The 22,366-nt window shown below is 27.2% G+C and overlaps 6 protein-coding genes across 6 annotated transcripts; 4 read left to right on the top strand and 2 right to left on the bottom strand.

The window, feature by feature from the left end:
* Positions 1-2,466: 2,466 nt before the first annotated feature.
* On the top strand, positions 2,467-6,015 carry LOC108002675 (uncharacterized). The gene is made up of 3 exons (XM_017064487.3): positions 2,467-2,655; positions 3,596-5,127; positions 5,320-6,015. The coding sequence occupies exons 1-3, from the start codon at positions 2,467-2,469 to the stop codon at positions 5,531-5,533; spliced, it is 1,935 nt and encodes a 644-aa protein (XP_016919976.2). The 3' UTR covers positions 5,534-6,015.
* Positions 6,016-6,677: 662 nt separating this feature from the next.
* Positions 6,678-8,146, top strand: LOC108002649 (glycolipid transfer protein). The gene is made up of 5 exons (XM_017064431.3): positions 6,678-7,068; positions 7,154-7,209; positions 7,296-7,417; positions 7,546-7,696; positions 7,847-8,146. The coding sequence occupies exons 1-5, from the start codon at positions 6,873-6,875 to the stop codon at positions 8,015-8,017; spliced, it is 696 nt and encodes a 231-aa protein (XP_016919920.1). The 5' UTR covers positions 6,678-6,872; the 3' UTR covers positions 8,018-8,146.
* Positions 7,489-9,058, bottom strand: LOC108002650 (transmembrane protein 17B-like). The gene is made up of 4 exons (XM_017064432.3): positions 8,919-9,058; positions 8,694-8,797; positions 8,490-8,603; positions 7,489-8,424 (listed from the first exon to the last, which is right to left on the bottom strand). Exons 1-4 carry the CDS (start codon positions 8,980-8,982, stop codon positions 8,182-8,184), a joined length of 525 nt encoding a protein of 174 aa, XP_016919921.1. The 5' UTR covers positions 8,983-9,058; the 3' UTR covers positions 7,489-8,181.
* A 542-nt stretch (positions 9,059-9,600) lies between these two features.
* On the top strand, positions 9,601-11,705 carry LOC108002648 (26S proteasome non-ATPase regulatory subunit 11). Its single transcript, XM_017064430.2, has 4 exons — positions 9,601-10,043; positions 10,111-10,505; positions 10,585-10,909; positions 10,983-11,705. The coding sequence occupies exons 1-4, from the start codon at positions 9,723-9,725 to the stop codon at positions 11,211-11,213; spliced, it is 1,272 nt and encodes a 423-aa protein (XP_016919919.1). The 5' UTR covers positions 9,601-9,722; the 3' UTR covers positions 11,214-11,705.
* A 392-nt stretch (positions 11,706-12,097) lies between these two features.
* On the top strand, positions 12,098-14,651 carry LOC108002647 (proteasome activator complex subunit 3). The gene is made up of 5 exons (XM_017064429.3): positions 12,098-12,238; positions 12,802-12,834; positions 12,924-13,244; positions 13,317-13,453; positions 13,552-14,651. Exons 1-5 carry the CDS (start codon positions 12,203-12,205, stop codon positions 13,772-13,774), a joined length of 750 nt encoding a protein of 249 aa, XP_016919918.1. The 5' UTR covers positions 12,098-12,202; the 3' UTR covers positions 13,775-14,651.
* Positions 14,506-17,694, bottom strand: LOC108002646 (putative inactive caspase B). The gene is made up of 6 exons (XM_017064427.3): positions 17,182-17,694; positions 16,848-17,092; positions 16,467-16,749; positions 16,134-16,393; positions 15,267-15,531; positions 14,506-15,191 (listed from the first exon to the last, which is right to left on the bottom strand). The coding sequence occupies exons 1-6, from the start codon at positions 17,320-17,322 to the stop codon at positions 15,072-15,074; spliced, it is 1,314 nt and encodes a 437-aa protein (XP_016919916.1). The 5' UTR covers positions 17,323-17,694; the 3' UTR covers positions 14,506-15,071.
* Positions 17,695-22,366: the final 4,672 nt, after the last annotated feature.

The raw sequence follows: 22,366 nt of genomic DNA, 5'->3' as shown, positions 1-22,366 counted from the left end.
CCGCTGACACTGGCATTGGCCTACTCTCTCCAGTATAGTTCGTTCTCCCCGGCTTACCTTCATAGTCTCGCTTTCTTTCGTATGTTTTCGTCTTATCATTGAACTGTTACACACTGTTTTCTATGATCGCGAAAAACTTGGCTACCCAATCAAACTTGATGAACGGCTGCAACAAGACCACCATCTTGACACAGCCCGTGTATAAGTATAACGGAAAGAAATAAACGGGGAATATAGGGGGATCGAGAGAGAAAGAAAAGAGTTAATAAATATTCATACACGTATATTCATATATATATATATATGTGTGTGTATACAGATGTTGACCGATGATGAGGATAAAAAAAATGATATATTCATATTATTTCCACTTGCATTAAAAAAGCGTAATATTGTGGGCAATCGATAACAATCACGATCAGATCACGATAATGATAAGAAAGGAAGGCTCGCTTTTTCGACGCGACCCACTTTTCGGTAGGAAAAGTCGTCCATTTCTTGTTCATTCCCGTTTCAAGCGCCGCAAATCGTGTGAACACGATTATGATATGATAGGAACGGCCGAGGATGATACAAATATTGGATCGATATTACACGTCGTGCGCAAAACTGTGCATCCAAGAGCGCGCGATTTTCTCTTGCATCTTTGCGCTCCGGTCTCACTTCCGTTTCCTTTAATTTTTTGCACGCGCGTTGCGCCCTCTCTTTCGTTCCTCGTCGAAAATATATATATATATATATATGTATGTATACGGTATATTGTATCATGGCAAGGAGTTTTTTTTTCGAAAGCTTTATTAGAATAAAGTCACACTTTCTTTTACAGTGTACGCGGGTATCAGAGTACGTATACATATGTATTTCGTATTTCGAGAACAACCAATGGTCCACAACAACGAAGGAAACTGAGGTGCGGTGCAACGACCGATCGTCAAGTAGGTCGGTTGTGGGCGCACGCAATCGTCGCAACGATTTTGAAAAACTGTCGTTCTACTTTTACATGGGAGCACTTTCACGGTCGCTAACCCCACGACAACGACACTTGCCATATATTTTGCATCCTCTTGTATTATACCTACGTAAATACAGCCGATGGATAAAAGGATAGAATGAGAGTAATACATATGTACTAAGTGTATGCGAATAAATCCGTCTTAGACGAAATTTATTTACTTTCCTTTTTTTATATATATATATATATGTATATATATGTATATATATTTCACAACTTGATAACTTTTCTCTCGATCGTTAAAATGTTATTCTACCTTCTTTTTTTTCTTCTTCTTCTTCTTTCCTCATCGATACATATGCAAGTGCAAAGGATAAAAAAAAATCTAATCGTGACTGTCATCACGTCCCTTACACATCTAAATATGGCAGAGAATAGAGTATCGAGAGTAGAATGAATTGAAATCGTGAATAGAAAACATCTTGTTAAAATGATGTTAGTTGTTACTAACATCCTTGACATCGTTTACGGAATCTACTCTATTCGTGATCATGCGCATATGCAATTAGTCGATCGAACGTTGTAACGTCACAATTGAACTCATCTTTGCAAATAAAGCACTATATCATAAAGTATACTATTTACTGGCTGACGAGGTATCGATCACACAATTTTCCTGATTACTATCATTAAAATAAACCATTCGAAACGTAAATGCATGGTTTACTTAGAAAAATTGCGATCCACATCTTTCTCCTTCGCGTATATAAAAATTATCAGATTGATCTTAATAATATTGAATTTGAAATAATGTTTTTCAACGAGGAAATTGTTTTTTCAAGTAAACCATTTCTGTATTTAATTTCAATCGAATTGAATCGAATCATTCAGGATGAATTCAATAATATTGTAATTACGAAACTAAAAATTGTCTCAAACTGATCGATTATTATTTTAAATAATTATTTAAAATTGTTTTCCGTTTTATATTTTAAATAAATATTTTAGAGGATAAACAAAATTGTAAAAATTGCTGTATAAAAATATCGATTACGATTTATTTATTAAGTTATGTGTAATTTATTTGCATTAAATAAAGAGAAATGGAGATAGAACGAGACACCGGTGTGATAGAGATAGAACTATCTCGTTCTATATTCGTCTTGCTTTGCAATATTTATTATTAAACATAATTATTCATAACTCATATAATAAATAAATTTCAACCGATATTTTTGTATATCATCTTTTGTATTCCTAGAATCAACTCTCCAAAAGTATCTCATAAATGTATCAATATCCGATACATATCTATACATACGTACAGTATATATTGTTATACAAAAATGACAACGCGAAAGATATGGCAAATTGAACGATGCTCTCATATTAGAAAAAGAGCGAGATCTCTTAATAAAATAAAGAGAGGAAAACACGACGAAGGGGATGTTAATGTAATATGTGAAAAAAGGAAGAAAGTAAGAAAGAGAAACAAAGAACGAAGAGAAACGCGAATGCGGGTGCGCGACTGCATGCGCCGCTGCGCCATAGTACCGCAACCCGCCGTTCGTCATTGTCTCGGCGCCACAGTCTATCTCTCCGTATGTACGGAGCCGGCTGAAGCTGATCGTTCAGCACGTACTTCCCTTCCTTTCCTTTTTAACGTGTACTGCCTGCTATTTCGACACACTTCTTATACAATGGTAAGTGAAATATTTGAAGTTGAAAAGCCTTAAATCTTGTTATAGCTTCAAACATTTGGATTCAACTTGTTAAATACACGTGTATTCTTGACAATTAAATGTGAATTCGAATAATTCTTTATCGACATATTTTGTTATTTCAACTCGAAATACTGTTTATCCTTCTTCTGTATCAAATTATCCAATGTTAACTACCAAATTCCTTTCTGGTGGAAATTCAATGGACATATTATTTCGTTATTTATCACAATCCTACCGGTGATTGGTCATATTTATATTTTTTCGAAAAGAACTTTTTCTTAATAAAATCCAGTATCTTATGTAATTTGAACAAAACTTTCAAATTGCTATTCAAAGAAAATCAATGAATCGATTTGTGTCATTTCTTTCGACACTTTTACTTGATACATGTCGGTACGATCTGAAGAGCGAAAATTGAGGTGGGAAAAACTTGAAAGATTCTACTCCATACAAAGCTTTTATAATTCACCACAAGATCGCAGCACTTCTCTTGGAATTATCATTTTATGTCGGTGTGGTCACTTTTTTCTAAAACTGTTATTATTCGTTCATCAAATGATTAAAGTTGTAAAAAAATAAAGATAAAATAAAATTACATTTTTGCTTTTCTAATTTTACATAAACGATACGATCTTTTTTAAACGAAACAACATAATTATTATCGTCCTCATCCTTACCGTCGCTATCATCATCAATTACTGTCGTTATTATCTTTACTGTCATCTTCGTCATCATCGTCGTTATCGTCATCGTTGTTATCATCATTGTTGTCGTCATCATCGTTATAGTCGTCGTTATTGCCGTCGTCATCGTCATCGTCGTCGCCGTCGCTGTATTTCTCATCATTCTAGTCTCTCTAATCTGTTATCATTTTACAATGCATCCTAAAATTATACGTAAAAACACACAACCCCCACAGGTACTTGCAGATACAAATTTGGCAAATCTTCTTCGTGAGCAGCAACAACAACAAGAACGACAACAAGAACAACAACGATGTCAGCGAAAATATTATTACGAAGGTAATAGAGAATTTCCATTAGAAGGGGAGAATCAGCAATATAAGTCTACGACAAATGGGAATCCAGAAGAAATATGTGTGACGAATTTAGTGGATGGAGAGAGCTTATGTTATAGCTTAGCTCTAATACGAGGTCGTGCACCAATAGCGTGTAACTTCATCACTGTACGAAATCAAGAAAATCAAAGTTCCGAATGGCCAATCGTGTCCGGTGAATTTCGTGCGATAGTAGAACTAACACGAGGTCCAAATAAGTTGGAATTCGAAACAGCAGGTCAAAGAAAAGGACTTGTTTTAATTCACGAACCAAGGACAACAAGACTACGCGTAACTCCCGTCTATGTGATTTGCTCTGGGCACGATGGATATTTCCAAGGTCCACGAGGAGAAGATCGGTCGCCGGAAAGCGCTGCGACAAGAATAGGTCTTGGTGCCCGACTTTTACAAACTCTCACCGCCGAAAAGTTAAGGGAGGCAGGTTACGGAAGGAAAACGTTTCAACTGGAACGAGACTTGGATGGTGCAGAGTGTTTGGTTATGCACAGCATGCTTGATGTCGATCGAGCACGTGCGATGAATCAACGGGAACTTTGGGAATTAATCGCACGTGAATTAATGACCGGTCCTTTGGCATCGAAAGATCGCAAGTATCTTGCGTTTCTTTCGTGTACCAGATATCGAGGGGCACCAAATCCACGCACTCACGAAGACACTCTTGCGAGAACTCAAGGACATGCCGCGCTCGGTGGCGGTGGATTAGCGTTATTTGGTTCAGCTTGCCTTCATACATGGCCCACCTGTATGGCTCAAATATTGTCTAGATTTCTTGACGCCACAATCATCGATACGGAACAATTAATGGATGATAGTAATTATCGCGGCACACATGGTGGCTGTTTCGCCACAACTCTTGGTGCGGTTCTCCATGAATTAGGGCACACTTTCGATCTTGGCCATACCCGTGAAGGCATAATGGGCCGCGGATTCGATTACGTTGATCGTGTATTTGTCGGAGCAGCTGGAATCGATTTCAATCGCAACCCCGTACTACGAAGAGATCCTCAACATACAACGATCGCATTAAGTAGGCCACTCAGCGTGACGGTCACAATACAAGAACCGTATGCTCTATTAGCAAGCCCTCGAAGAAATCGTCTGCTTTCCGAATCGTCCCGCCCTTCGTCTTCTCAAAATCCTTCACGATTACTCGGCAGGCTATCCGCACCCGCTAGTCCAGAACTCAACAGATCCTTTTCCAAGAGTCTCTTACAAACTCAACCTGCATTGGAACAAACCCCTAATTCACAAACCGATCGAACATTTTGGTCGCCGTCTTGCGCAGCATTTCTCGCCTATCATCGATGGTTCAACAGCGAGATGGACAACGTTTTTACTCGACCTTTCCACGACATCGAATATGATGGGAAAAGGTATAATCAAGTACCTCTCCGTCGATCCTGATCCATTAACACAAACACACTGAACACCCACCTAATCCATACATATATTCTTCCATCTTTCTTTTTTTGTTCCACCTCCTTTCATACATTCTTTTCTTTGCTTTTTCCTACTACTTCTTTTCCAAATATGATAATCATATGTATTTTTGTCTTTGATCACAGGAATGTCATAAGATCGCGTTTTGGAGTACGAGTAATAGAACTTAGAGAAACATCTGGTGGAATGGTGGTTGGTTCTCGACAGTTTCCAGGCTCTCGGCCACCTTTGGAGACGTTAGTTCCACTAGCTCCACCACATATTATTGCCGCATTGACTCTCGTTGCTGAAGATTCGACTGGCAATATTCTTAAATATCCTCTTCCAACGGCATTTTGAAGTTTGCAACATTATATTGATACGCTTTATTACAAATTTTATATTTTAATAGACAATACAACCAATTCAAATTGCCAATAAGTCATATGTTGTTTTCTAATTTTCTTAGAATCGATAAGCACGATTTAATATAATTAATGATAATGCTTGGTCGCTAAAAATAATTTGAACAAAATTCAATCTCAATATATATTTGCTTTTTAATTATTATCGATGTTTGTCTGAAATATGCTTATCTAAAACGCTATATGTTACAAAACATATTTTTTCCATTATGAATAATTTTTATGATCACTACAATAGTAAAGCTTTTTTAATCAAAATTAAAAAATCTTATACTCTATGATAAATTTCTAAAATGATAAGATAACGATAAAATGTTAAGAGTAAGTAAGTGAATGTATGTGTGTGAGAGAGAAAGAAAGAGAGATGTATATGCTTGTATTTAAATGAGAGAAGAAAAAATAAAAATTTCATACATTGCTGCTTGGTTTCAATAATTTCAATAGTACCTTTTGTATATATATATATATTATTCTAAATATGAATTTGTGACATAATAATTATTATGCTAGTATATTTAATAAAAAATACATTGCGCGCTAATGATTATATGCATGTATGTGATGAATATATATGTAAATACATGTACAATTATATAAAAGAAAAGAACGCTATAAAATAAAAATTTTTATTTGTTATTAATAGATTAAGAAAATGAGATAACATTATTATTAAAACTGTTGTATGTGCATATATATTATAGCTTCATAAATATAAATTTATTTTTATGATAATTTTAATTAATAAAGTGAATTAAAAATTTGTTATCATTAAATATTTTAATAATAACTATAAATAACTATAATAACAATAAAAACAATTGATATTTATAGATATTGATAACAATGATATATCATTGAAATTAAAAAAAATTGATAAATCATAAAAATTCAATAATATATTTTATTTATTTAATTTAATTATAATTATTTAATTTAATTTAATTATAAATATCTAATAAAAAAATTTTCTTTTTTACAATTATTCTAATATCTATAATTTTGTCAAGAGATTAAAAGATACCATATTATCTATTTCATAATATATAAAATACTGTTGATTACTCTTTGAAATCTAATAATTGATATATTAAAATCGCATTTAAATCGTATAGTATTATATATATCATATTCGTAAAAAGTAATATATGTAGTTACCAAAAATATTGCTGTAAACTATCGATCGATAAAACGTAGTAAATAAACGATAAAGCATAAAAGAACACTATTAAAACGTTTCAAAACAAAAATATATATATATATATATATATATATATATGTGTATATATTGTTTTTTAATTATATGTGAAATTCATCATCATCGTAAAATTATGGCACATTTTTCGAGTGCTAATGATGACAACGATGTGCTTGTTAATGAAATCGAAATTTTATTTCCAGAAATCACAGAAGACGATAAAATAAGAACGGCTGAATTTTTGAATGCAGCACGAGGCATTGTGCGAATTGTTGGTATGTATGTGTTTACATATATTTATAGTCAATGTCACATAACCTACATAAAGAATAAAAATATAAAATTGAACAAATATTTCAGAAAAACTTGGCAAAGTATTCGCACCAGTTAAATATGATATTAATGGTAACATTGACGTAAGTATATATACCTATGTATATAATAAAACATAATCGTGTATTATAATATACAATTCATTCATAGTATTCAAGTATAATTCTAGAAACTTGAAACGAGATATGCAACGAATAAAGAAAAAAATGTAATTTTACAAGACATGATTTTAATTGAAAAAGCTACCGAGACTAATTTAATCGCAACAGATGCTTTACTATGGTTAACAAGGTTTGTGCAAGTTTCCTGTATAAAATATATATATAATCATCTATTTCATTTAATTTAATTCAATTTATACATTTTTTTTATTTATTATGTTTATTAATTGAATTGAAACTTCAATTTAACAATTACAGAGCATTACATATGATTTTACTTTTTTTCGAGAAAATTGTAGAAGATGCTAAAACAACTACACCAACAGAAGATCTAGTTGCATTTTTAAAAAAATCTTATAAAGAAGCTTTAGAACCATATCATGGTTGGATGGCACAACAACTTTTTGATGTAAGTATTTATTGAAAACATATGTAACATATTCTTATTATTGATAATTTTTTAAACAATAATAAGTTATAAATTATTATTCAATTAATTTTTATCACTTTTTCTATCTATTTTTATTAATCATACTAATATTTTATTTTTTGTTAACAGCTACTTTCACGTATGGTTCCTACGCGTTTGCAACTTTTACAAGCACTTACCAATAAACAAAATATTGAAAATGATATTGTTATTAACAATATAGAAACATATTTAATACGTTTACGAAAAAATGTATCAGTAATACAATTATTTTATAAAACTCATAATCTTGATACCTAATCATGATATAAAACATTATTAATTAAATAGGCTTATATGTATTAGGCATTGCATTGATTAGAAATTTTTACCAAACAAAAAATCAGACATCATTCTGTATTTTAATATAAAAATTATATACTTGTTCTATATATAGTTATAAAATTATTTTAGAAGATAAATTATTATCTATCATTTGTACGTATACCGTATAAATGCATTAAGTAAAATACTTTAGCATGATGATTTGCCAAATTTTTTAAAGCAATCATACCTGTAATAATTTCAATAAAAAGAAGGCAAACCATAAAAGAATTGACCAATATTTCACTATAATGAAATAAAATCCAATAATCAAATAAAAGATACATCTCTAAGGGAAGTTGTATCAATATTGAAATTAACCAGCAACTAGTTAATTCTGGAATCTAATAATTTTTTCATATTATAAAATACTAAAAATCAAATTCTATAATAAATAAATTAGAATTACCTTTCCAATAAGATTTCCTGCATATCCCAAATATAATTTTAAACTTTCAAAAATTGAAAGTATCAAAAATATTGTTACAGCTATCAGTTTATAAATATTTGATAAATTATTGTACTATAAGAACAATAAAAAAAATTAATATATAATAATTATATAACTTTATTAAATAATAATTTTGTAACTTTACTAAAAAATAATATTTACTTTTGCATCCAAGTTTATTATACTAATTATCAGCCAAATTGGAAAAAGCCATAAATTCAAATATAAAGCTATTTGAAACGGTAGGTTAGATCTTGTTTTATTATCTGGAACATATTTGTATACATATATATATATATTTTAATAAATTCTATTTTATATAATTCATATTTTAATAAATTCTTTTTTAAAGAAAAAAAAATTGTATTCATATAAATTTCAACTTACAATCATAATACTTTAAATTGGAAGATGTTTCATTAATAATATTTGTTTCGGTAAATTTCACCATTTTTAAAATTAATTTTTTAACATAATTATAACAGTTTAAAAATAATCATAACAAAAATAATATCATATATAAAGAAATATTTATTAATCGTTTTATATGTTTATACTACTTTAAATTTACATTTATTCAGTTTTTGTATGTTTATATACATATACCACTATATTTTATTGAACAGAATATATCTGTATATTATATATATATATAATCTCGATCTGGAATTTTCTTAATATAATATTATCCTATTACTTATATATTTTTTCTTTTACTTTATTTATAATTTCTATCTCTTATTTGGTTATTCATGATAAAATTGTTTAGAAAAATGCAAAAATATATAAATTTTAAATGCAAAAAAAATATTATAATATAATCAAATTTATTAAAAATTAATAATGATAGCAATTTAGAGAAAAAAAAATTGATATCAATCTTACAATTTTTCACGTTTAGTACACATTTAATTTGTTTCACGTAGTAGCGTGACATGTGTTTTGTAGCTCTGAGACTGGAGCGGATTGCGAATAAAGTGACAAACGGTAGACGTTTATAAAATTTGTGTAGCTGTGCATAAAAGCGCATGCGACATTCAAAATATTAAAGAACATTAGATAAAACTGTTTGTAAAACATAAAAATTGTTTAACAAATTTGATCGTTTATTCAAAAAATAACATTAATCATTTTTGAAAAAAGGTTATCCTATTTCGTTTTTATCTTCATAAAGCAGTGAAAATTTTTGAAATGGCCGGTGCAATGTTATTCGAACGTGCACAAGCAGTTTCAATGACGAATCGTAGTGAAGGTATTTCACTTTTAAATGAAATCGTCTCCGATCCAAGTATTGGTGTTACGGAAGATGACGAGGATAACATTCGTGTGAAAGAACAAGGTATTTTACATCTTGGTGAACTTTACAAGAAAGAAGGCAAGGCAAAAGAACTGGCGGAATTAATTAAGGCTACCAGACCATTTCTTAGTTTGATTAGCAAAGCAAAAGCTGCTAAACTTGTACGATCCTTAGTAGACTTTTTTTTGGATTTAGAAGCTGGTATTGGCATCGAGGTATTTTCATATATAGTTTTTATAATTTTCATATATAGTTCAGCATCAATTTTTCTTTTATTAACAGGTTCAATTATGCAAAGAATGTATAGAATGGGCAAAAGAAGAACGTAGGACATTTTTAAGGCAATCATTAGAAGCACGTTTAATAGCATTATATTTTGATACTGGTATGTACAGTGAAGCATTACAATTGGGATCAGCTTTACTTAAAGAACTTAAAAAATTGGATGATAAACAACTTTTGGTTGAAGTACAGTTATTAGAAAGTAAAACCTATCATGCATTAAGTAATTTAGCAAAAGCAAGAGCAGCTCTTACCAGTGCTAGAACAACTGCTAATGCAATTTATTGTCCACCTAAAATGCAAGCTGCATTAGATTTACAATCAGGAATTTTACATGCTGCCGATGAACGAGATTTTAAAACTGCATATTCTTACTTTTATGAAGCATTTGAAGGGTAAATTGTTTCTTTCAATAATATATTGTATTTGGGAACTTTTTGTTTTTCATTGTACTATTCTTACTATTCTTTTCAGATATGACAGTGTAGAAAGTCCAAAAGCTTTAACAGCTTTAAAATATATGCTACTTTCAAAAATTATGTTACGTACACCTGAAGATGTTCAATCAATTATGTCAGGAAAATTAGCTGTTAAGTATGCAGGAAAGGATTTAGATGCAATGCGGGCAGTTGCCGAAGCTAGCCACCGACGATCATTGGCAGATTTTCAAACTGCTGTGAAAAAATATCGTGAAGAACTAGAAGATGATGTAATTGTACGTGCTCATCTTGGTTCCCTTTATGATGCAATGCTTGAACAAAATTTATGCCGTTTGGTTGAACCCTATTCACGTGTACAGGTATAATAATTTGCCTTATGATATTATAGATTGATCATTTAAAATTGATTTTTTATTCTATTTTTTCATGTAGGTCAGTCATATTGCAACTTGTATATCACTGCCACTTACACAAGTGGAGAAGAAACTCTCACAAATGATATTGGATAAAAAATTAAGGGGTGTTCTTGATCAAGGCGAAGGTGTTTTAATTGTTTTTGAAGACACTCCTCGTGATAAAACTTATGAGATTGCATTAGATACTATACATAGCATGGGGAAAGTCGTTGATACACTTTATCAAAAAGCAAAGAAACTTACTTAGCCTTATTTAATATATGTTTCTAAACAACAACAGCAGTTGTAATTATTATCATCAACTATCATTTCGTGTCATTGAAAATCAAATTAATTTTTGTTTTCCAATATGTCCGTTTATTGTGTAATATAAATTTTGTCCCTATTTTAGCATTACACTTGGTATTGATTCTTATTAAGTCAAAAATGTAAAATTTTGAACCAATAGTTCAAATGAAAATATCATTTCTTACGCATATGCGTAAAAATACATTAACAATAATTACACCATAGATACATGAATCGTGATGAATAATCATGTATATCAGATTTCTTTTATTGATTTAAAAGGATGATTTTTGATGTACAAAATATGAATACAATGAATGAAATAATCCATTTTTTTATCAATTTACTTAATTTTATCCGAAATATCAAAAAATATATTCATTATTCATAAAATTGTATGTTGTTTGATTTAAAAGAATTACATTTTTTAAAATATATCTATGAAATTACATATTACATATTATCCTTTTTCCCCTTGTATTTTTTATTTTTATGTTTCATATTATCATATATCATTATATTTAATTATTGATTTTATTTTTTATATAATTAAAATTAAAACTTTCGAATAAATATTCTATGTCTATCAATTGTAACAAGATAGAATCATATTTTAATTGTATATTTGTCTAGATTATAATAAAAATAATTTAATTAGAATTAAAAAGAATTTCTAAGAAAGTAAAAGAATGAAAATATTGTCATTCTATTGTATATCTCTCAATCCTAACATGCATATTATCATAATTATATTAGTTTTATAGCATTTCGAGTTTGAAGAAAATAACTTCAAACAACATTTCAAATTCTGAAAAGAATATCATAATTGTTAACAATATAGATTCTGATTTGATGGCGTAGTAAGAATGTTCACCACTACTTCCTGTTTGAAGTTGTACGTTACAACAAAGGGACAGTGTGGTTATATTTTATAAACTTTTTTTTTTCATGGAGTGTATAATGGCGGATACTACAGCACAGAAGGTAAAATATTTTATATTATAGTTTAAATTACAGAGAACAAGGATCAAATTAAGTAATCTATAAAATACATTTGGTATATTACAAGTAAGAACGCTTAGGTTAATGTAACGTTTAACTCACCGGCATCATTATGTTCAAAATAATATCTTTTATTTTGTCCTTAATATTTTTAAAAAAATGTGCACTTCTCCAATATTTAAATATATTAATTTTTTCACTTTTTTTATATTTTTAGTAATTGGCCTTGATCACTTATATTATCTCATTGCTTACGCAAATACTATACCTGTATTATTATATCGACAATAGAATTCTCGATTTTCTTGTGAATTTTTATGTTCGTTTAATATTCTAATTAAAACACTAATTTTTAGAATAATTTAAAAAAATTTGTTTAAAATATTTTATTTTTGAGATAAATATATAAATTTGCAAGTGAAATACTTATAATTTCATTATATTTGAAATATATGTATATATTTTTATATGTAATTAAAGCAAATTACCAACTTTCAATATGATCATCCTTCTTAATGTATTTACCTTTCAAGTTTATCTTGCAGGTTCAAGAATACAAGGATTCCTTAAAAACAAAGGTAAGCAAATGTTATTATCTTTATTCATATAATTATAAGTGATCTATTTTTGTTTCAAAGTACATTATATACATATCCATTTCATTTAGGCTGAACAACTATTATTAAAAGGATTTCCAGAAAAGATTGTTAAATTGAATGAATTATTGGAAACCCCTGGCTTTTGCAATAGAAAATTATCAGATGTTCATCAAGATTTAAATGTACCCATTCCAGATCCTATTATTCTTAATCATTCCGAAAATGATTCTACTACAAAAAAACGAAAAGTAGATAATAGTATAGATGATACCAGTGGAACCAAAGTAATGGTTTTACCAAATGGACCTGTACCTTGTAACAAGCCCTTGTGTGATCTTATTCACATAGTCAAACCTTATATTCGACAACTATTGGAAGATTCTAATTTGGTATATATTCTATGATACAAATTATGCAAATTTTAATATTTGTGCTGGTTAAATGAAATTTTGAATTTCCAGTTGAAAATGTGGATTTCATTTTTGATTCCAAAAATTGAAGATGGTAATAATTTTGGTGTGTCAGTACAAGAAGATACACTTGCTGAAATACAGTCAGTTGAAAGTGAAGCTGCTGCATTTTTTGATCAAATATCTAGGTAATGTGAATTGTAATAATATTGAAATTTCCTATTTCAATGAAATAGTCAACAAAGTTTTCTATTTCGATGAAAGTCACACAAAGGTATTTTGTTAGGTATTTTATCTCTAGAGGAAAGATTGTTAGTAAAGTTGCAAAATATCCACACATCAGCGATTATAGAAGAGCAGTTCAAGAATTAGATGAAAAAGAATATGTAAGCTTATGGCTAGTTATGTGCGAGGTCCGTAATCGTTATTGTTCTTTGCACGATTTGGTAATCAAGAACTTGGAGAAGATAAAAAAACCTCGCTCTTCCAACGCGCAATCTTTGTATTAAATGCTATATATGCTATTTCTATTGAATAATGTACAGGATTGTAATGGAAAAAGAAACAAAAAGAAAAAAAATCTGCACGCCGGAGAGAGTGTTATTCTTGATTTTTCAATAGAAAATTCAAATTTTTTTTTTTTATTTGATCGCCGTGACGTTGACTCATTGTCATTCACTTGAGCCATATCCAAAGCAATTTAAATCGGCATTATAAGTTACAATGATAATGATTCTGCACACTTTAGCAAAAAATATATATATGAAAGGAAAATACATTGAGTATCATTTAAGCAAATTCAACTATAATTGCATTTTCCACTAACAAAAAGTTAAAATAACTTTGAATCTTAACTGTTTAATTATTACAAAATTTCTCATAATTTCAATTTTCCTATTTCCTTCCTTTAATAATATAAATTTCTATTATCAATTTTCTTTTTTTTAAATTTTCATAAATTCTATTTAACTGCACGGTGTGACGTACTTATAAAAAATAGAAAGAAAAGTGTTGAAACATTTATCTTTTCACCTATATACTTGAATTTAGAATATAGTTAATAAGCATGTAATTTGTAATTTACAGTTGTAAGATTGTTAGAACATAAATTGAAATATGACAAATTTTTTGGTAAATCATATTAACTTAAAAACCACTTTTTCTCTTAATCGTGATTTACGATATGAAAACCTGACCCAGATTTTATTTTTAGTCATAAATTATATTATTCGGAATTGCATTCTTCTTTTGTTTTTATTGTTTTTATTTTAAATAATATTAAATGTAAATGTGTGTGTACATAACTGTTCATTTAAAAATACGTATCGTTATTACACATACTATATTTTATTACGAATAAATTTCGTTGTATGCGAATGATGCAAATATTGAAGTTATTATTGTATTTATACAAATGTAAGTATTAATTGGATGTTAGTCCGTTTTTTGTCATCGTGATCATTTTTCTAATATGTCCTCTATTGTTTTTCTTTTTACAAAAGCTTGATTTGTTTATTATATTATTATTTTTTCTTGTCGTGCGTATCATTACAATACCACGATTATTTTAACACAGATTTAAAATATTTTATGCGACATATATAGATACATTATATGTATAGAAAAAAAAAACAAAAATTTATATATATTTCTTGATATATTTTATAAAATGTAATGAAAATGTAATACAACACAAATTTATTTCATAAATAAAATATGTCTGATTTTTTTAATAGTTCATGATAGACAATACACATACAAAAAATAATTGTTATATACATTGCGCGTTTTATTTAATGGCAAATATCATGGTTCTTCAAAAAGACCAGGATTGAGATAACAATGTTTATTAAATCCTATCGATGTTACCATTAATGTTTGACATTCTTCTCTAGTCGTTCTTTGTATTTTTAATCTTTCATCAACCTGTGAAACATCAAATAACAATATTGTAACTAATGTATAAAATAATATTAATATATATTAAAAGAATTTATTTACCATATTTAGTAAATCCTGAACATGAGTATTATGAGCATATTTCATAAATACTTCACACAAAATTTGTATGAACCAACTACCAGTTATATTATCTCGAAAAGCAACATATCCTGGAAGAGTAGCATGTGCAATAAGCATGTCTTCATAATTTCTCATTGTTTTTTTATTATTTGTTTTAAAACTCATCATTTCCTCAGAAGTATGTAAATTAGATGTATCTGTTGTATGTCTGGGTTTTTTTACTGATTTTTGCTTTTTGTCTCCTCTATAAAATTTTATATTGATAAGTTATTATATATATAAGTTTTATATATATAATATATATATAATATATATAAGATAATAGAAAGATAATAGAAATATAAAAAAATTACAGGAATATTTTTTTATTGAAAACATACTTTTTAAAAAAAATCTAATTTCAAAATCTGTTGTATATATAGAATTATAGCTAAATTTTATTAGTTATAAATTTTCTTCAAGTGATTTTAAATAATCCTAGTATTATATGATTGTAAATTATCTGTTATTATTTACATTGTAATTATATATGCATATATTCTTGATTGGAAAATAAAAGACACAATAATCTTTTTTTATAAGTTTTAAAATATTGATGGAAATTGATAATGTATCAGAAAAATAATTGAAAATAATTCTATATTCATAATAATTGATTAGATATAATAATATAATTTTTAATTGTATATGAATGAAATAAATTCAAAAATTAAGTTTTCAATAAAAAAAATTTTATTTTATATATTTTATATTTTTTCTCATTTTTTCATAAAGAACTATTTTGTATCTTTTTGTATGCAATATTTTACATATATTTTTGAAAAAAATTTCTATGATAGTACTTACCTACATAATTGAAAAATGAAAATCTTTGGTTTCCCTGCAAGATGAGGACAATTTTCTGCAGTAAAATAATCCAAAATATCTGTACACAAAACAGTCTTGCAATTCTGCATTTCATTTTCTTCATTACGATCTACACCCACTATTTCTGTGATTTCATATTGGGGATGAATATTACCATGGCTGCTAATGATAATAAAACAAGAATCAACATTACGTAATTCTTTATATTGAGAAAATTTTTTTATTTTTTCCAATAATTCCTTAAAAAGAAATAAAATGTAATGTAATTTAAAATTTTTTAATTGTTTTCTAATAATCAAAACTATTATTTACCTCTCCAGTTAAATTACAATAGGAAATAACATGAAAACCCATTTGATCAAATAATTGTTTTAAATTTGATTCATCATGTTTTGCTGAACTTCTAGGTTCTTTGCCTGAATGTTTATAATCAATATTTGTTATTATTAAAACCAATCCACGAGGATTTCTACGCATTGGATATGTTTGAACATTTTCATATACAGGTTCATCTAAAAATTTTGTGGCTTTTCGTACTTGTATTTGTAAAGGTACTTCAGATACTTGTATATTACGATAGAAGTCATCTTGTATTCTTTTTTAAAAAAAAATATAATGATTATTGTAATTGAATAATAGAATTTAAATATAAAAATAAGTCAAAATTCATTGATATAATATATTAAACATTACTCTTCTATAACTGGAACTGTTTCTGGAAAAGCTGTTTCTTCTATATTGTTATCTTTCATAGTTTCATAATTAATATTTTTTTGTATATTATCATTAGAAAATATTTTTTTAGCTTCTAAAATATCTGCTAAATCATCATGATCACTTTGTCTTAAACTTGTTACAAAACGATGAAATGCAAAAGGTCCTCGTGTTTTTATTGTTAAATATATATCTTGTACAATTGCTCTATCTGTAAGATTTTTCTACATAAAAATATTAAAATATATACAAATTATTAAATAATTTACAATTTCAAAATTACTATATATTATTTAAATAAATGTATTCTTACCTTCCAACGTAAAATATTTACATCATCTCTATTAAAAATTTGATTTTCGAGAAGCTTTGGCCATAGTTTAATTATATTTATTCTAGGTACAATATCTTTACAATATAAATCTATCGTTTCCCGATGTTTTTGATCCATCATTAAATAATAATAATAATATTATACTAATTAATAAAATTTATGTCATTTATAGAAATTATTATTAACTTATTTAATTATTTTGAATTTATTTTCATTCGTAAGTATTATCTTACTTTATTTTCCCAATATAAATCAATATTGATATAAAAAAGTCGTAAAATGAATCACATACTTGAAATATTCACTTATCACAGTTTGATTCATATATTTCGATACATTTATATTGATCAAATCTTATTAAAAATAATATTGTTAAATATGTTTAAAATAATATTATAAACTAATTTTTTATAATATAACGTTCTATTAAAAAAAGAAAGAAAAAATTAGACGGAAGTTTAAATTAATAATATATAAAAAAATATTTAACATATTTCGAGTTCAGAATCGATAGATTAAGCAATATGTAAACTAATCGATTAATCGAATATGAAAATTTCAATATATTTTTATCTAACCTCTAAGAACAAATGTATTTATTTAATAATAAAAGGAGTTACATATTAAATAATCATAATACATAAAGATATTCTATATTAATAAATATAAGAACAGATGAATATAAATATTAAAATGTAAAATGTAAAAATGTATTCAATATATCTTTTTATTTCTTATAAAATTTCTTTATAAAGTTCTAGTTCCCACTATCATTTTTATGTTATTCATAAGTTATTTATTTCAAATAAATTATTTTAATATATATTATAATAGAAATTGAAATTTAAGAAAAATGTTACAGATACATATGTGCTCTTCAGATTTATTTTTAATTATTTATATTTATTTAAGAGCTTATAATAATAATATCGTAATTTATTAAAATACTAATCAATAATAATCAATAATTGTAATTTATTAAAATTCTAATTAATAATGAAAAAAATTAAATTAATAATTTCTTCATTAATAGTAATCTCCCGTGTGCAGAAGTTTTATTGCAATATTATTATTTAGATATAGAATTTATAGAATTTATAGAATTTAAAATATATAAAAGTGCTAGAGTAGCTAATAAATTAAGTGAAAAATATACAAAACTAAATGCATAAAATGAAATGTAAGTACTTTATAAATTTTTTTCATAAAGAAAAATTTTTCTATTTTATTTATTACATATGTAACTAATTACATAAATTCGATTATAATGGAAAATGTGATTTGATAAAAACTAATGCTTTCGTTGTATAATGCATTCTTTAACTACTTATTCTTACTTCTCATTGGCTCTTTGCTTGCGTCAGTATGAGCAAATAAAAAGCTGTAAGTTAAATAGGGAATTTAATGTAAACAAATTAGTAACTAACATTATAAGTAATTATTTATTTGAATAAAAAATTAAATTATTTACGGATTTTCAATCTTTATAAATCAATCTTAATAAATACTTATTAAAAATGTTATAAATGTTAGTAACAAATTTATCAATATCAAATTCCCTATATCTAGTTTATCGTAGTGTCTTCGTAATAATAAGGCGAAATTTCTAACATTTTTTTACAATATATAATACATTTTATACAATATTTATAATTTGCAAATATTGTTACAAGATCGAAAAAAAAAACAGGTAGATCATGAAAATAGATTATGAAGAATACCCTTAGAAATATCTTTCCTTGAAAATGGAATCTCACACTTCATAACATGCATAAAACATTTTTCTTTAATAAAAAAAAAAAATTTTTACATATGTTATAAATTACATATATATTGTAATATATATTATATTTATTAATAATTTAAAAAATATTTGTAATAAATATAATATAAATGAAATGAAACAAATATTATTTGCATTAATATTAATTGTTTTTCCATTTCATTGATGGGATTAGAATTTATTTTATAAAAAAAAATGAAAACACTAATTTCATATGATGATTCTTATTACGTTCTAACGATTATATTTCGGAAAAAGTTAATAGATTTTAAATACCAATATATATGCTTCTTTAAAATTTAAATGGCTGAAATTGCAAAATTTTGCATTTTTTCAATTTTTTTTCAATTTTTGCCTTTTTAACATCAGATTCTATGCATAAATTTTGCTTTTCGTCTTTAATCTGACAATAGGTTATGTTATTTATTCAGTTTCTACTATCAATCTATTTTCACTAATTTTGTTATATTTCTGTTAATCTGTTAACAAACATAATAGATCTTGTATCAAATTTTCACTTTTTTTTATACAACAATAACGAAATTTTGCAAAATCTGTTATTTATAAGTTTAATTAACTGAATTTAGTTGAATTTAAATTTAAGTTAAAATTTGTTTCAGATTGCATATTTAATTTAATTTAATTTAATCGTTATATATATATAAATATATCAATTTATATATATAGATTTCTGTAAATTTTTAAAAAATAATTTGATTTTTGTATAATTTCATCACATAACAATTATTTATTTTTTTATTGTATTATATACAGTATACTATGTATATGCTATATATATGCTATATATATATATATATATATATATATATATAGCATATTTAATACATATTTATATGTAACATAAAATTGTTTCTCTAAATAACAAAAAGTTTAAGTTTAAGTTAAAATCTTTTTAATGTACGAAAATAGAAAAAATTATTTAGTGATTAATTATTATATGAATAGAAATTTAATAATAAATAATAATACATGTTATTTTCATTTTTTAAAAATATATTTATATTTATATTTATATTGTTTTTTATATATTTATATTTATTTTTTTAATATATTTATTTTATTTTTTATCTTTCTTTCATATATATTATATATTTCTTCGTTTGTGCTTCTGATACCATTTTATATCGATTACAATGTAGCTCCTTTCATTTTTCTATCATATTATTTTTGTTCAAAACTTAGTCTCTTTATTGTTGTCTTTAATATTTCTTTAATATTTGATTGTTTCGTTCACAATTTACTACCTTTATTTTTTGTTTTCTTTTTATCGTTCTTTCATTTATCATTACAGATATTTTCTGTTATAAATTCTAAAGATTATGCAAATAAATAAATACATATAAATACATATAAATACATATAAATACATATTGTAGTATCTCAATATAGTATCTCACTATTTAGAAATTTCTGCTATTAATAATATGAAAGAAAAATCACGAATAAATCGATAAATAAAAAAAAGAAAATTTAAAAAAATTTTTTTAAAGAAAATATCATATTATATTTGTATTCATAAGCATCACAAAAAAGAAATACAAGTTGATCAATAAATGATGAAGTTTAATATGAAATAATAAATAGAGGACATATAACATGTGAATGTACGACGAATATCATCACGCCAAAATTCATCCGATAAGCCGCATCTCGCAATACTCTCTCTTTCTCTCTCGACATCCTTACTTGATTGTCGTAGATCTTATTATCCCCTCTTGTTCCTAAAAGGGACCAAACTACAGCGATATATATGCGCTCATATACTCTCCATTCGTGTCTATTTCTGCACGTGTTTGCACGCGTTTCTAAGCGTGTATATGTATACCTAGAGGTTAGCTCGACGAAGGGTGAAGTCCCCTTTGTAGCCTCGGGCCAACCTTGTTAGCGCTAATGATGGACTCCTACGCAAGATCCGCGAATGAAACAATTCGGATCTTCGGATATCTAGACATCGTTCTCGCGATTGTTCGTTTCGCAAGCATATCATTATTTTACGATTATTTTCTTGCATATATATATATATATATCTAAAAAATTATTTTTTAATATATTTCTCGAATGTATTAATTTTCGATTAATGTCGTAATTTTCGATCCTCTAATAATAATAATAATAATAATAATAATAATAATAATAATAATAATAATAATAATAATAATAATAATAATAATAATATATAATGTGCGATATTATTTACGTCATCACTCGACAAATATCGATGACGAGTGAAACTGAAAGATATACATCAGTGTATGCACATGTGTATTAAAAAAAAAAAAAAGAAAAAAAAGAAAAAGGTAAGGAAGAGAAGAAAATAAAAGATAAATAGAAACAGGAGTAAGAGTTTCCTTATCCACCGTTAGTCACGGAAAGCCATTAGACCGGAAAACGAGGTGGAATCGCAAAACACAATGGCGTCTAGAAACAGACGACGGCCGATAGGAGCGAACAAGCAGTGAATCACCTAAGCACTTGTTTACCAAGAGAATCAAGAATTCAGGGATGCCGTTCCAAGTCTCGGAATCTTGCCCCATTGGTTTTCCAACCCCACCACGGCTCCCCACTATTCCAGAGCTAGCGCAATGTCGTCGTCGTCGTTGTTCGCCCTCTTCGTCGCGCCAATGGATTATGCGCCGCGAAAAGAAAAAGGATAGAATAGAGAATCGAAGGTTGGGGGAGGAGAGTGAAAAGCGCATAAGGGGTGACGACGACCACCGGTAGACTCGGGAGAAGGAGAGCCGGGAAAGCGGCACTAGAATCGCTAAATGTAATTCGGTTAAAAGGGTTTTAGCAATACAATGCATATAAACATGAGTGCCCCGCCTCTGCTCTCGTCTGCACGCTCCACTCTTGCGCCACCCTCTAGTTAGTCCCACCAAACACTCCGCGACCGTCGTAATCCTTAACTTGGATAGAGTAAGATTTTCATTGTCTACGATTCTCTAACGCGCTATTGGATCTGATAATAACAATACGTATATGTATGTATATTATATATATATTACGTACATATAAAAATCTTACAAAACGGACAAGTACTTACGCATTTCCTTTACGTACGTAAATTTTGCATTGAATAACAAAATGAGAGAGAAAGAGGAAGAAAAAGTGCAAATAAAAATACTTATTATTATTAAATATTACTTTTTATAATACTTAACCGTAATAGATTCAAGACATTGCTGTTTCTGCCAGAGAATTCAGTTAGTTAGCAGATTTTAAAGTATCTTGGCACAAATCCATCTTTCCTTCCATATTTTTTTGTCACATTTAGATGTATATGTCTTGAGAGAATCGGTGAATCTTCGTAAAGCTGTGCGAAAAAAAAAATAAGGAAATAGGAGTTGTACATACTAAAAC

The sequence above is a fragment of the Apis cerana genome, linkage group LG13 (assembly GCF_029169275.1).
Source record: "Apis cerana isolate GH-2021 linkage group LG13, AcerK_1.0, whole genome shotgun sequence".
Classification (NCBI taxonomy): Eukaryota; Metazoa; Arthropoda; class Insecta; order Hymenoptera; family Apidae; genus Apis; species Apis cerana.
Note: the sequence above shows the minus strand (reverse complement) of the source record. Positions and strands in the feature narration are given on the sequence as shown.